The 16,751-nt window shown below is 38.1% G+C and overlaps 1 protein-coding gene across 1 annotated transcript in view; it reads right to left on the bottom strand.

Annotated features, from left to right (window-relative positions):
• Positions 1-16,751, bottom strand: part of ppp2r5b (protein phosphatase 2, regulatory subunit B', beta) — a 44,505-nt gene that overhangs the window by 15,428 nt on the left and 12,326 nt on the right. Inside the window, exons 2-6 of the mRNA XM_041985534.1 lie at positions 7,669-7,865; positions 4,283-4,384; positions 2,669-2,761; positions 682-812; positions 9-68 (exon numbers count right to left, since the gene is read on the bottom strand). Of these exons, the coding sequence (XP_041841468.1) occupies positions 9-68; positions 682-812; positions 2,669-2,761; positions 4,283-4,384; positions 7,669-7,865 (583 nt within the window). The remainder of the gene's footprint in view (positions 1-8; positions 69-681; positions 813-2,668; positions 2,762-4,282; positions 4,385-7,668; positions 7,866-16,751) is intronic.

The raw sequence follows: 16,751 nt of genomic DNA, 5'->3' as shown, positions 1-16,751 counted from the left end.
ATACTAACCTGCCGAGAATTTCCAGCAGCTCTGCCACTCCGTTAAAATGCTCAGTTTCATAAATGAACCTAAAATGTCAGATGGAGCAAACACACAATGAAAAGAAAATCCAGTTTTGCTTTATTAGATCAAAGAACAGACTTAACTGATATTGCTTTTCAGCTGCAAAGAAAAAAGTTTTTATTTCTTGGAATAAAAAAACAAAATGCTCTATTCAGTCAGTGCTCAGCTGTTTCTTTACATAACCATTTTATGTCAATTCCGCTCACTTAAAATCTCAATTCGGGTAACGTTTCATTAGAAAAGAAGTACAACACAGGAACTATGAAGTAATAACTGCTGCAGGAAACAGAAGTTCTTTAACCATTTTCTGCAATTACTGTATTTGCAGTAATATAAGGAGTGAGCCTGATGATATGCTGAAGAGGAGCAGCTGTCCAACGATAAAGAGATTTCTACACATAAATACTCCAAAAAGGTACATTTTCATCATTCTAAGGGATGAAATACCCATATTTTATATCAGTGAAGCTCAATTCTGAATGTGATGCATCAGCGAGGCTGTTTTTCCTCCTGCTGATGGCTTTAGTTTCTTAGATAATGCTCGATTTATTGATGCCTGAATGCTATAAATAGATCCTTCAAGCCCTGTGCATTGGCTTGTTTGACTGCAGCCCATACCTGAGGAAGATGTTGTTGATCTGTTTGCGGATGTAAGCTCGAAGGCCCAGTAGTTTTCCATAGACACGGTGCAGGATGGTCTTCAGGTATTCCCGCTCCCTGGGGTCCTCGCTGTCAAACAGCTCCAGGAGCTTCAAACACACATAACATAATTACAAACACTAATAGGCAGCTGTGCATCTAGGAGTCCATCTTCAGCCTCCGCCTTACTCTTGTTTCTCAGCTCCTCTCTAAACTAATATGACCTGTTTTCAGTAGATCTTTAAAAGTATTTTTTTTTAAATTACAGCTAAATGATATATTAACTGTCAACAAAGAGTTAAACAGAAAAATACTATTTTTAAGTTGTGTAATGTTTCACAGAGGAACCTTATTTATTTACAACAGCCCCAAAAAAATGAATAAATAAATAAAGGGAACACAATCATTACCATGTAACTCAAAGTCAGCCACACTTCTGGGATATCAATCTGTCCAGTTAGTAAGTAACTCTGATTGTGAATCAATTTCACCTGCTGTTGTACAAATGGAACAGACAACAGGTGGAAATGAGATGTAACTGGCAAGATCACACCTATAAAGGAATGGTCCCACAGACAATTCCCCTGTCTTCATCCTGTCTGGTTAACTTTTGGTCATGTTTGCATTTTGCCAGTTTCCTCACCACTAGAGGTAACAGGAGGCGTGTCTGCAACCCCCAGAAGTTGCTTAGGTAGTGCAGCTCATCCAGGATGCCACATCAATGTGCACTGTGGCAAGAAGGTTTGCTGTGTCTCCCAGCACAGTATGGAGAGTATGGAGGAGATACCAGGAGACAAGTCAGTTTACTAGGAGACATGGAGGGGGCCGTAGGAGGACATCAACCGAACAGTGGGACCGCTATCTGCTCCTTTGTGCAAAGAGGAACAGGAGGAGCACTGCCAGAGCCCTACAAAGTGACCTCCAAAAGGCCACTAATGTGCATGTTTCTGCTCAAACAGTCAGAAATAGACCTCATTAGGATGATATGAGGGCCCGATGTCCACAAGTGGGGCCTGTGCTCACAGCCCAATACCGTGCATCTAATTGGCATTTGCTAGAGAACATCGGGTGTAGTAGATTCGTCATTGGTGTCCTGTACTCTTTACAGATGAGAACAGGTTCACATTGAGCACAAGTGACGGATTCAAGAGAGTCTGGAGACGCCACGGAGAACATTCTGCTGCCTGCAACATCCTCCTGTATGACTGGTTTGGCAGTGAGTCAGTGATGGTATGGGGAGGCATATTCTTGGAGGGCCATACAGATCTCCATGTGCTGGCCAGAGGCACCCTGACTGCCATTAGGTACCGGGATGAGATCTTCAGACCCAGTGTCAGACCATATGCTGATGCAGTGGGACCTGGGCTCCTTCTGATGCATGACAACACTCAGCCTCATATGGCTGGAGTGTGTCAGAAGTTGCATGATAAAGGCATTGATGCCATGGACTGGCCAGACCTGAATCCAGTCCAGCACCTCTGAGACATCGTGTCTCGTTACATCCACCGCCGCCACTTCTCACCATAGACTGTCCAGGAGTTGACTGATGCCCTGATCCAGGTCTGGGAGGAGATCCCTCAGGAGAACATCCATCATCTCATCAGGGGCCCAGACATTGTAGGGAGTGCATGCAGGAGCCCACATACATCACTGAACCTCATTTTGAGGAATTTCCACAGAAGCTGGGTCAGCCTGTGATCTGATCTTTCCACTTTTATTTTCAGTATGATTCTCAATCCATATCTCCATGGGTTAATGATTTTGATTACCACTGATTATTCTTATGTTATTTGGTTCTCAACACATTCAACTATGTAATGAATAAAGATTTCCTGCTGGAATATTTCATTCATCAAGATCTAAGGTGTGTTGTTAAAGTGTTTGCTAAGGTTTTTTTTAGGACTGTATATGTCCCGTGTATCGGATCTCGTGGTTTTGGATGGGACAAAGAGGAAAAGGAAATTACCTGCAGGACAAACTTTTGGTCGATGTAGCGTTTGGCCATGGAGGGCTGGAAGTCCGGGCTCTCCAGGAAACGCAGAAAGAACTCGTACACCAGCTGAGAGAGGCACAGATAAAAGGAATAATTTTAAGTTTGGTAAAATATTTTAATTCATAGAAAGTCAGAATAAAACCCAGAGCATTCACTTAGTTCAATGAAAACACAGCTCGTCAAAAACAAGTATGGAAGAGTGAGAAAAAGGAAGGATAAATACAAGAGTAACAATCTTCACTGGTTTTTCTTTGTTGCCTTGGTGGAGTCATGCCTATATTCCCAAGACTCACTTGTTCAATGAAGCACATAATGGGAATCTAAAAATATATTCTTAAGCTCTGTATTTTCTAACAGTGACATATGGGAACTTGGCTGAACAAAAAGTCGGATAAAATAAAAACCATTTGTTTAGCTGTTTTTACTTAGCTATTCTGAAAAGTTGCTCCAACTGCTTGCCAATACTTAAGCAAGCCAAAATTTAACCTGAACATAATAATTTTGTTGATATCTGTCAACAGAAAACTGAAGACACATCCTTGGAAACTTAAGGTTTTGAACAGAAGTTTCAGAAAATAGGGTAAAAATTAAATTTATGCACCATTTTATCCACTTCTCTTATGTGATCATTAAGGTATTACTGAGAAATTTGATGGGTGGTGCTGATTCTCCCACCAAAATTGCAGAAAAAGGATGTGCAACAAGACTAAAATGTCAAAGGAAGGAAACAATTTGTGGATAGATAAACATGATAGAAAGCCTGGCTACAGAGAGCAGAGAGGAAATTGGACATTGAAAGGTTCAAACAGCCTCTATTACAATTTTGGAAGAGTTTTGATAACAGCTCTGTGTGCATCTACATGTCAAATCATTTTTGTGCTCATTTTATAAAACTGGACCCCAGTAATAATTGACATTTGGTTTATGAAAATATGTTTCACAACATTTCCAGATTTGTTTCAACACATTTAAAGAATTGGATGGAAATGCATCTATAGACACAGTCTCTCCTTTACTCCTGCAATCTTTAACCCTTAGACCAGGTTAGCCATTTCCTCATGCCTCCATCTTTAATGCAAAGTCAAGCTGATAGACAGAATCCTGCAGCTTCATACTGACCATAAACCAACACACATTTCAAACTCTTAGCAGGATGACATGCTTGCATAAATAAGAAGCAGAGCTGCCATCATCACTGTTGAATGATGATGCCTCGAAATGGCATCAGTGCTTTTCTTTCTCACTGCATGGGGTAAGATTTTTTTATCCACGACACAATCTGGACTTCACGCTCTATACACATTCTGACTAATCTATTTCTAAAAAATTCAGGAAGTGACCAAACACCATGCCCAAAAAATCACCAAACTTTAATCTGACAGGCAGAATATTGCTTCTTAAATAACAGTTTAACTAGTATTAAAGATCCAATGAATGCTGCACAAATAAAAAAGCTAAGGTTTTTCTGTGCAGTGCATAATGTTACACATAAAAACTTTTTTTTGGAAGGTAAATTAATTCTAACTTTGTCAGCAGTATGAATGTGTTTTCAAACAAAAGCCATGAATTTGCATGTCTGTGTGTTACCTGCAGATGTGGCCAGGAAGCTTCCAGTGTCGGCTCATCTTCCTCTGGGTCAAACTCTGGATTCTCGCTGGGAGGAAGCGTGCGGAAGATATTTACCGAGATCTGAAAAATCGTGAAGACAGAGGGATGAGGGAAGGAAGACAGAGCATATAAGTAGAGGAATATTAGGAAGTAAACAGTGTAATGATGAATATGTGTTTGGGGAGGGGAAGTGTATACAGGAAGGAAATAGGTGAAGATGAGGGTGGACAAGCAGAAAAAGAGATAAGTGACCAAATGCAATGTTGTTGATTGTGTATTCTGGATGGAATTAATCCTTCATCTAATCAGTATCACTATAAAAAAACTACTAATTGAAAACTTCATTCTTTCCACTGCAAGAATCATAAAAATGTATTTTTAAATATTAAGAGGCTTAATTATTAATTAAAATATATATCCATCTATTTTTATACCCACTTTAATCTAATTCAAGGCCACAGCAGGGTCTGCATCCTATTCCAGCAGCTATCAGGCAAGAGGCAGAGTACACCCTGGATGGGATGCAAATCCATAACATGGCTTAATCAAAATGTAAATTCATTTAATTTCCAAAGGAAATTTGAAGTTTGAATAAATCATGGAAAAAGGTTCTTTTTTTCTTTACCCAAAATAAATCAGATTAGTTTGTAAAGGAAAATAAAATCCTAATTTTTTCATGTTTTTGGAAATGGAGAGTCCAATAAATCAGGTTGTGAGATAGAATATAAACCTAGGCTTTAAAAACATATACACTGGCTTAAAAGTGGAAAGCTTGTGAGCTGAGCTGAATGGAAGTTTTCTGACTTGGAGGACGGGGAAATCATCTTTTGTAGAAAACATTCAAGTGTTTAATTTCTGTGGGTGAGGTTACATAATATGTCACAATAAATATGTCGTATAATATCTTCTTGTGTTCCATATAGATTTACACAAATGGAGACTCTAAGTTAACACACAACAACAGCTAAGCCTCCTCTTTGCAGCAACGAAACCGTCATGTCAAGCGTAAAATTTATGGGTTATTTTTTAAGCAGTGAAAGGTTGATGCAATGAGCAGTGAACCATGTTTTGCTAAGCTTAGTAAATCACAGTACATGACTTCTTTAAATATTCTCCCCCCTGATGTTTGCCCTATAAAAAGAGAAACTCCCAGATGTACACATGCAACAGGGCCAAACACAACCTCAGCCTCATGCAGGCACTAACTTAGCATTTCACTTTTATAATACCTTATTAACACAAAACAGGATTTTCCTATGTACAAAGCAATATTAAATTTGACCTTAAGACTATTATTCATCCTTAGGGTATACATTTAAATATGATATAGGAGTAGTATCTTACTAAATGTGCACCGATTTCAATAAAAGTGAGTATTGTAGATGCTTTCTCATTGATTAAATAATTACTGTGGAGGTGGAAAAGGGCAAAAAGATTAAAAGCTTGAAACCAGACTGATGCATTCAACATAGTTAATTGTACTAGTAGTTTATATTGATATTCTTAGTCATGAACTTTTTCAAATGTGCATTTACAAAATCCCCATTTGAGCCATTTTTTCATTTCTTCCAACTGACATTTCAACATGAGCATCACAGCATTCACAATCATTTCACTAATCATATGTTGAACCATTTATTAATGTAGCATTACGCTGTTTAGCCATCAGGATAAATATAGGATGATTAAAACAACGCCACTTATCTTTTAAATAAGAGTCCTATATTGGTCAAGCAAATAAATCAGATACAGCAGTTATGTGTTTGCAGTGCTGAAAACGCTCATCAAAAGAGGAGGCTGTTGCATTGTTGGGGGAAAAATATCTCTATTTAGTTACTGTCTCCAGTTTCCAAGCAACTTCAGCTGCTGATGGTCATTTCTTATGCTGTTCACAGACTGTGCTCTAAGAACAACTGATAAGTCGTGCAACGACTGCTCACTAAGTCATGATTTATTCAGTAAATGCATCTTCACTGACCGCTTTAATTGCTCATTCAAAGGCACTGTGTAAATCCCACTTGAATATAAAAAGGGTCCAAATCATTCTCTGAGTTTATTTTTCTGTAGTTTTTAAATAATGGCTCTCTGGACATTGACTTCTGGTACAGTTTATATGCACTGAATCCTCCTGTTTTTGCTCTCCACTCCTCACCTTGGCAGACCTTAAGTCGTTTTGCTATTCTTCAAGAGCCTCCTCTTGTCAAGTCTGTTTCTCCACCTTTAGCCTTTATTTCGTCATGTAAAATTTCTCTTTAACCTTTTCAATATCTACATGTAAATATGCTGACTTTACTTGGTATAAAAGATCCAAAAGCTGCTAATAGAACCTCAGACTTTCAGCCCTGTTATTTGCTTAGGAACCTCATTTCTATATTGTGGATCATTTTTCAGGTTTGACAGCTTGTAGTCGTATCAGATCAAATCACTGAACTCCTAGAGCCAAAGCTCCAACTTTTGCACATATCAGCTATTTCTTTTTCAGATTTTTATCCCTTCTTTTAAGCTTATAGTCACACCATTTGTCTACTTTGCTTCCACCCCATCTACTGTCCTATCAGCATTTTCACACCTCTGACTATAGTAACTCTATAACACATCCGCTGCAGGCCTCCTTTTCTCTCCTAATATCTTTCCTCTTACTGCTCCTCTACGTCCTCTGGGATCTTCGCTGTCCACACTCTGCTCCACTTCCACTTTATCTCTGCTTTCCGTCCTTCTCGTTATCACTACATGTGCAGCCTTTAGCTTCTTTGCGGCCTCAACCTTCTGCTTTCTTCTCCTTATCAATCCATCCATATCTTCCTTTTGCTTCACCTCTCCTTTGTTTATATTCTCTGGTGACTCCACCAACACTCATCAGCTGGATATCCTCCTTCACTGTTTTTTTTTTCTCCCCTCACAGTTGCCTCATCTATTATCTTGCCATGGGTTGAGCTTCCAGGTGTATTATTTAATTCACAAGTGGGGATATATTTCAGGCTTTCTATATTTGTTCTCCATCCAGCTACGGAGCTGTTTGCTCATCAGTCATGGTCATTGACTATCAATTCATACTAGGTAAATTGTTGGCTTTTAGATAATAAAAATGTGTTTTGTTTTGTTTTTTTCTTGTAGTCTAGTCTCTCCTTGAACATTTTTCGATTTCAGACTCTTAAAATAACAAAAAAAAAACTACTTACATAACAGATTTTGACCATTTTCTTCTAAAATGATTTAATTATAATTATTTTCATGAGACTTAAGAGATAAGAATAACTTGAAAGGAACATAAAAATTACAGCTTTACAGATTTATCATTGGATTCCATTCTCTTGGTCCACCATTTTTAACCCCTGACCTTCCTGCTCTTCCTCCTCCCCTCTTACCATCTTTATAGCCTCTGGGTAGAGAGGCTCTATGAGGACTCCTCTGCTAGTGGCCACGCTCTCCACCAGCTCATTGAGCGCTGCACGTTTGATCTCCTTCCCTTTCAGGTCAGCCACACAGTCCAGGAAATCAAACAGCACGCAGCACTGCTGCAGCTTCTTACAGAACAGGTCGTGTAACTCTGCCACCGGGGCATCTGCATGATTGACAGGTAGGAAAGAAGACAGAGAAAGAGAACTGTTAGAGAAGGACGTTAAAGGACAAAACAAATGTGTGGACGTTAAGCTTAGTCCATTCCTGAAAGGAGATTTGAAATTGAATTGTTTGATAAAGTGGGAGAGTTCTAAAAGCAGCTTGTTGTTCAGGGTAGTTCTTCCTTCAAAGTTAACAAGGGAAAGACAGCAAGACTATTACTCTACAAACACATTTATACAAAGACACACACATAGAGGGCCCAGCATTCGTGTACAAACTTACACTGACCTCCAGAGTGCTGTGTTCTTTCTGAATCCAAACATCTGTTACATTCATTCCTCAGAGCTGTTTGTCACAATGAAAACGCCTGTGACCAGCCAACACATTAAATATTCAAAGAATCTAAATTTTACACATAGATGTAAATAAAGTAGCTAGTGCTCATGGATTACTGAACATAAACCATGAGTTTTGAGTTGATTCCAGTGGCCTGGAGGTTGTGAAAGTTAGCAGCTCAGCCTGTGAAACATCACACAAAAGCAAATAAATGAAACACACAGCAAAACACAGTTATAGGATCTGACAGTGACCAGATGGGGCTGTTTTCTTCTTTTGCTGAATAACCAGATGATGGATGACTAAACAGCTAAAGATAGCAATGAAATATCAAAATATTAGATTCTTATATAAGGGAGATTCTTCTGAGATTTGGACTGAAGATTACTAAACAACCAAACTCAATCCTCTGTGCAAAGTTTTATGTGAACAATAAAATTTTCAGCAGATTTTTGCTTAGAAATTTTTTGTGATCTGATGTGGCCATCACACTTACTAAAACACTTATCAAGAGGCAAATCTGGAGATGCTTAAATAGAATTAACACAGCTTTAATCACTAAGCTGCTGCTGCAGAAATCCTGGAGATATTTGGTTATGATAGCAACACTTTAGTGAGTACACTTCATAAAGTAGAAAGACTGGAAGCCTGGTTCAAGGAAACCTGAGAAATATGTTGGAGAAACACGGAATAGATAAGAAGAAGGTGACTGTAGCTCAGAAGGATCAATTCTGGGCTTCTTAAGATTATATGCCGAAGTGTCCACTGAACCTGAAATTGCCTCCTGATGTGCCAATTAAGGTATGAATGTGTATGAGTGTGTTTAGAATAGCTTAAATATATACTAAGAATAGCTGCATGAATGTGTGTCTGTGATTGGGTGGCATAAAGTTTACATTGAGTCACTATACATATTCAGTCCTTTTATCCTTTTTATCCTTTCTTGAGCCAGAGGATGAGCCACAACTCTAGCAACTTGTCTAAGAAGACACACTAGAGACTCAGAGGACAAATTAATAAATGGCCTGGTCTCCAAAGACCCAACTAGTAGACTGTACTCCAGGCTGCAAGGGAGCAACAATGCAAAAACCAGCACTCACAAGGCTGAGAGTGATAGAGAATAAGAGGCGTCATAAAGCACCAATGCCAAGTGGCTACTGGACCTAAGAGCAGCTCCCACATGCCATCATCTCCAAGCCAGACAACATCCTGTTACTTCCACTGATGGAGGATGAATGGCTCCATGTAGCTGCTCTAAAAGACTAATGTCAATGCTAATATCAGCTTGCGTACAGACTCACAGCTACAACATGAACATACCAAGGTGTGTTAGCATATTCAGGCTAGCATGTTATCATTTGCTCATTATAATGAAAGTTCATCAAGGTGATTACATTTCATTGGAGTGGTCTGTGGACGAGTGCTGATGAGCTTAGTGCATGTATGACCCCTCTATCTTTAATGGGCAAATGGAAAAATAATGGGGGACACAGAACATTTAACAATAAACTTAGTCCATCCTGACATGCTAATGAAACAAGTGTTTGTTTTGTTTCTAATAGAGCTGTCTGCATTTTTAATGCATTATTTGCAAGTGCACAAAGAAGCCATTTGTATTGATATTGTAGCAACGCTGCAGATTGCAACTATTTCCCCCCTCAGCTTTATCTTCTCAGGCTCCATTTACAACAACACACACTCTGTGCTGGTGCTCCTCAAACCAATGTTTACCTGTTGTAGCTGTTGTTGTTTTGCCTCTACTTGACAAGAGTCTAAAACAACAGCGAAATAATTTGAGATGAAGTCTGCTTTGGCTTGTGTTGGTGTTTTTGGTCCTCTAGCTTTGCTCTGCTAAAGGACAAACAAGACAGAAGTCAAAGTGAGCGTTTCACTCATGCTTCTTTATTTTATTGTTTTTTGTACCATTTTTATGATGGAACTGGATGTGTATAGTATGGGATACCATAAATAGACTCCAGAAGACACTAGCGTCACAATTACAAATGCAATAAACCTATAAGGTCCTCTCCAGAACTAACCTCTGGTTTGTTTGTTCTTTGCCTCATTGTCTCTAGGGCCCTTACCATCTGTAGATATTTGGCTCCTTGTTAAATACTAAAAGCACAACCACTCTTTATTTTCATTAAATTCTGCACTGACAAAAAAATTTGATGTGTAAAATGAATAAATGATCTAAAAAGGTACTTAAAGAGACTTTCCTAGATGGATGAACAAAGTGGTTAATCAGTGTATTTTATGTCTTCACCACATAATCTTCCTATATCAGAGGAAGACAATACAGCTCACCAGTGACTGGGAACCAGTCTAGACTAACTGTACAGTTGGAAAGAGGATCATCCCAGCTTCATATCCACTCACACACAAGCACACACACACACAAAAACACAGCAGGAGTGGATTAAATTTAACCCTTCTTAACCCCCAGGTGTATGGGAGGCTGACTTTAGCCCTTCCAGCCCCGGACCCCCTGATCTCTTGTGGGCACACCTCGACCATCTGCTCCCTTTGGCAAAGAGCTGCAAAAGAACAGACAAGAACTGCCCTTTTGCTGGAGGTGAAAGAAATCTGCTGTTTTGACAGCAGTGAAGGCTGCATTTGTATTCATTAGTTATGTTTCCTGCCACTTCGGGGTTAAATCCTGTTTAAGATTCAGGTTGTTTTTATATCAAAATGTCTCCGCGTTTTGTTTCTGGTCCAGCCCCCGATTAACCTTTACAACATGCTCAACTTTTATAACCTCGTCGCCTGCTATAAACAACACATTTTGTTTGGTTTAGATCTATTGTTCACACCCATTGAGCCACTGAGATGTACTGAGTGGCCAGTTTGTTCTTGACTTACTGCCATTTCTGTGTGACTGGACATAACAACAGCTAAGTTCACACATTTTTTTTAACTATCTGTGACTAAATACAAAAAACAAAGGATTGAACTATTCTGATTTCTATATTTTTGTACAATTGAGCTAGCTTTAGAGTCCCAATTTTTTCCTTTCTTTCTTTAGCCCTCAACTTTCCCATTCCTCCTCATTGCCTGCCTTTTCCCAGTTTAACACTCCCTAACCTTGTTTTCTTGATTTCTCAAACCCCTTTTTTATCTGTCTTCTCACTCCCTCTTTCCCACTCTCCCTCTGCAGACCGACTGTGAAGGTGAAATCTAATCCATTTTTAATGGCAAGTAATTGTATGAAGATGTGCTGTGCTGGGACTTAGGACAAAATAAAGAACACATGGAGGCAAAAAGATGAAGAGAAAGAAAACGGTGCATTTCTGTTGTTTAGACAGGTAGTGATGGGAGGTGAAAGTAAAAGGGGAACATTAAGGGGATAAAATGAGTTGGGGGTCACTGAGAGCAAACATGGTGAAGAGGAAAGGGAAAGAAAATGGAAAAATAAAAAAGGGAAGAAAAGTGTGTGTGGAGATGACAGCAAAAGACAAAGCTGCTACACATCCCGAGGCAAAAAAAATAAGCTGAGAGGCTGACAGACTAACTTACTCTCTACATACTGTATTTCCAACATTTAGAAGATTAACTGAGACTAAGAAGAGCAAACAATGAGGGTATTTCAGGTAAATCCAGACTTTATTGTTTATATGTTTAGACTCGGGTAATTACAACACACTGTCTTTACTGTAATTAGAATATCAACCAAGATTTTAATCACAGCATGCGAGTCACTTGCGAAAAGCCAAATTGGAGCTTCAGTTATTACCTGAATAACTGCTGCAGTCGGCTGTGACCATGAATTCAAAAACACGGTTTTACAAGGCATGCAGTTCGATTTTATTTCTCTTCTCATTCCATTTTTTAAAAACTCTGATTAAAACGAAACATGGCATGCACTCAAACAAGTTACACAACCAACACGTTATGATGAAAAGAGTGTTAAAACAAGGAGTCAGGGACAGCAGGAGGACAACACTCAGATGTACTTTAGAAAACCAATTACACTTTATTTCAGTGCTGAAACAAGGGAGATTTGAATATTTTATTTCTATTCTCCTTGTGGTTGTGTGGATATTTAATTTTCCATAACAGCAAAGAATTTTAATTTAGTCTTTTAAACCCCTCCTGCCTTTATCTGGTTATACTAGCCAATATTTTTTATAAATAGTTTTTATGTATGATTAAATGTGAAACTCCAGTTACATGATAGATGGAGCATGTTTTAAGACATGAACTGAAATTGAAGCATTCATGATCATTTCAACCCCACAGTAAAAGGCATATTATTGTCAGCTTAAACTGAGAAATTGGTAACTGTGTCTTAAGAGCATACATTCATTTTACAATCAATTCCAGCAATGATTTAAAGAAAATAAAAGTTGGAGCAGGGGTATCAAAATTTGTGCAATGCCGAATAAATATGCCCGTTAAATAATCTGGAGGTACTTCACGGCTATGTAAGATGAAATGTTGGGAGAAGTACATGTAACAGTACATGATATTTTTTTAAAAAGAAAAACACAACAGAGAAACAAGCTGGGTAAACAAGCCAGGGGAAAAAATGAACAATTTATGATAGAATAAAGGAGAAACAAGAACTTTACACAGAAAATAACAAGACACTGGTAAACACAAGGAAACTGCAGCTAGGGTGGGAAAAAATAACAACATGAGGAGGTTCAACAAGATGAAACACACAAGGAAAGAGTTCTTTCTAAATAAACAGGAAACTAAATGAAAATACACTGCAAAACCTTAAACTTAACCATCATCTGCACAATGATATTTACATGACTGATCAGCCTCTGCAGGCACAGGTGCAGCATTTTAGAAACATTATGACGATGATCTGATTGTGTGACAAGAAGCCAAACGCACAGGTTTACACAACAGACTTGATGTTATGATGTTATGATGTTATGCCACCACACTGGCGTCTTGAAAAACATCTCACGGATCAAATTTAATCAAAACTCACACACACTGTAGTATAGAAAGTGTAGTGTAGTGTAGTACATAATTCTTATTCTTACAAAACTTAATTACACATCTCATGTCTTTAATTACTGCAATTGCAATGTGCACACATCTTTTTATACTGCATTTGTTCTAAGCTTGTTCTTAAAGTCCAGTTTCCTCTAAGTTCATGTTTATTCATTTATTCATGCATTTATTCATGATTTAGAACAACTTCTGCAAACAACCTGGAAGCATATTATTTCTAGTCTTAAGTATCAGTTGCGCTACATGGAAACAAGCAGGTCTGTAAACTTGCAGGTGTTAATATCAATGAATGAGATTCTCATTCCTCTTTCCTGCACTTTTAATGTCATTTTTAATTGATTTATTTACCTAAACCTCCAAGCAACAGGGTACTATGAGGGAGATGTACAATATAAACCCAGAATTTATGTTTATGCTGTCCTTTAGTTTTACAATAATTTAGATGTAGCCTCCAGCTCCTATTTTAATCCCATTTAAATTAAGGACATGATTTTATTAATCTTTTTGACACGGATGTGGCAGATTAATGCAGAAGAATAAACTAAACAAGCCTCAGATTTTTAAAGGGGTTTTTGTTGGATGAGTGACAGAGAAGTAAAGGACAAAATGAGATGGAGAAAATGGGAGAACATGAAGAGGGAGAAGGGGATTTGGTTAAAGGAGCAGTGACATGCAAGTCTGAGCATTGCCAACATACTGTAGCATCAAAACACAAACACTCAACATACACAGTTGCACACATTTAAAAATAGTTCTGCTGGAGAGAGACACAGAGAAGAGGAACGGGTAGAAGGAATCTGGGGAGGAAAACAGGAGCAAGGAGAGGTATAGGGTTAAAGGATGACATCATCCCCATCCTTTTCCTCCTCCTCCTTCCCTCTCATCTTTCCATTGCTAGGCTTGGTCCTTCCATTTTTCACTCCCTATTCTCCACCCATCATCTCTCTGAGGCTTTTTTTTTTGTCTTAAATGAGCAAGTACAGCTCAAGTCTTTAAATAACAGTTATTCAGTTTGGGGCTGAGTGTGTGACACAGAGAGACAGAGAAAAAGGAGGACAGCTTCTTTTTCAGCTGCCATCCAAACCGCCTCTGCACCTCTGTCACCGAGCGCACACTCAATGCACAGAAAGAGTGATGCATAGAAGATGAGAAGGGAAAGGCAAGGGGGTGGGGGGGGAGAGAGAGAGAGACAGAGAGAGGTAGATAAAGAAGAGAAAGACACAGTTATAAATAGTAAAAGGAAGCTACAGCGGCTAATAACGGTTGAGGCACCATGCTGTGTAAAAGTCAGGGCAGTATAAATATCACCTTAAGGGATTTATGTGACGCACTTTAAGTCCATCGTTAACTTAATCTAATCCTCCTAATAACACAAGTAATGTCCGCAACATTATCCTGCTCATGAACAGCATGATTGAAAAGAGGAATGAGGAGGACGGCTATGATGTACGATTAGTTATAACCCGTCTTCAGATTTTCAGGAAGATTGAAGTATAAACAGCAATTTACCTGCCAAGAAAGAACAGGACAAATCATCCTGCCGCTTTAAATTAGAGCAGGAAATACTTAGAAGACGTCACTTGGTGAAGGTACCAAGAACAAGTAATAAGTCCAGCAGGGTATTAACATAAAACAGTCTGTGGCCTGTCCTGGTGACAGAAGTGGAAAATATAAACACAGCTTTGGATTTTCTTTTTTTTCCCCCACTGCTGCGTCTGTGATGTTTTATTCCTCTCATTGTGCCTGTCAGCTGGAGCTTCTCACCAAATAGCAAACAGATTTTCATGACATTTGGTGAATGAATTGTGCTTGTGCCAAGAAAAATTTCATGTTACTTTGGTGTCTTATCTCAGCTAATACATAATTACTGAATCTTATATTCAAAAGCATGCTTGCAGGGTAAAAAATCAATGTCACTTAAAATGGAGATGATGTAATGTCTCTAGATTTAGAAGTTTGTCTTATCTGGTGGACATCTAGAGACAATTATGCTATTTCTAAGTCAAAACTTCACTATGAAATCTCGAACGCCACATAAAAAGGAATAATTATAATCACTGTCTCTGCTGTTTCTCACTCTCGATACTGAGGACCTTTAAGATGTCTACCATCAGAAAATATAAGAAATTCAAGTAAAACTCATTACCAAATAACAAAGAAAGACACGTCTACATTTTCTGAAGACCTCTGCTGAAAGCCAGCATCACAGGGAATTTAAGAAAGTCTTCATTCGGTGGATGAACAGGAAAAGTCTGATTCTCTCTGTGATAAACACTGTGACATAAAGCTATGTCATGTCAAAAGATTAAGTTATGCACTAAACCCATCTTTAAATAATCCAGTGCTACTAATAATACACATTTCTACCATACTGCATATTAAGCAGAGACCAGCTGGGAGTGCAGGCTGCGCTTCATATCTTTAATCTGTCCATTTTATTTGCTTTCCTTGCCCTACAATCAGCTTAATTACTATCAGCAAGTGGATTTTCATAAGTATCTAGGCCTGAAACCACTAATTTTGATCAATAATTAATTAATTAGCTGTTTTTATAAATATAATTGGATTAAAATAAATTTGCATTATTATTATTTCCAGTATTTCATTCAAAAAATATAAGTTTATGATTTAGTTAAAGAGGTCATTTCTGACTTCTTCAGGTTTTCTACCTTCTTTCACTCACTTTCATACACTGCATTTGTGCATGCAAAATGTTTGGGTTAATCTCTCTGGTGGTGCACTTGACCTGCTTGAAATGCTACTCAATGACATCACCATGAAACATATTTGCATAATAGCTGTTAAGAGGCTAATTTTGCACACTGGGAGAAAAAAGAGGAGAAAGAATCAACAGCTGCTAGAACCCCATCATTTCTGACCAGTCAGCTGACCAATCAGAGAAGACTGGCCTTAAAGAGAGAGGCTCCAAAATGTATTTTAAATAAACACTGGCAATGTGTGCAATTTAATTTGCATTAAAGCATGTAAAGCATGTAAACCCCAATATGAAATTATAAGACTAGAAATTAGTATAAAATAGACTTTTTAATAATAATTTAAGTAAGTTATAGACAGGGCCAGTGCACTGAGAATAAAAGGAGAATATATGACAAAAAAAACACACTTATTTGATCAGATATTCAAGTGTATGCTGTGAAGAAATAAATAATTCTCTTTACACTGACAAGCTGCATGAAAAATTCTCCATCACAATAACTTTCATTCTCTTCGAACTCATTTCTGTCTTAAATCTGCTAAACCTGCCATCAGACTTATATCCTTTTTGACAGTCACATGCAAGCTAGCTGATTCATTAAAAAGTTTAATAAACGGGAATATCTTTCATCAGTTTTCTTTCTCTTTTATGGTGAATCTTTGTTGGAAGTTATAGCTTTACTATGCATTTGCAATGAAATTAACTTTATCAGAGACTAAATTCATCCATCAGAAAACAGAGAGAAAACAAACAAAAGGTATTTTTGTCCATTACTTAAGTCTTCTTCCTGCTTTTGTAGCTGCTGTGTTGCTCATTTAACACTTTTTAAAATTTTTAAATTATTGATGCTGACGAAAAAGAAAA

This window comes from Melanotaenia boesemani, chromosome 5 (assembly GCF_017639745.1).
Source record: "Melanotaenia boesemani isolate fMelBoe1 chromosome 5, fMelBoe1.pri, whole genome shotgun sequence".
Classification (NCBI taxonomy): Eukaryota; Metazoa; Chordata; class Actinopteri; order Atheriniformes; family Melanotaeniidae; genus Melanotaenia; species Melanotaenia boesemani.
Note: the sequence above shows the minus strand (reverse complement) of the source record. Positions and strands in the feature narration are given on the sequence as shown.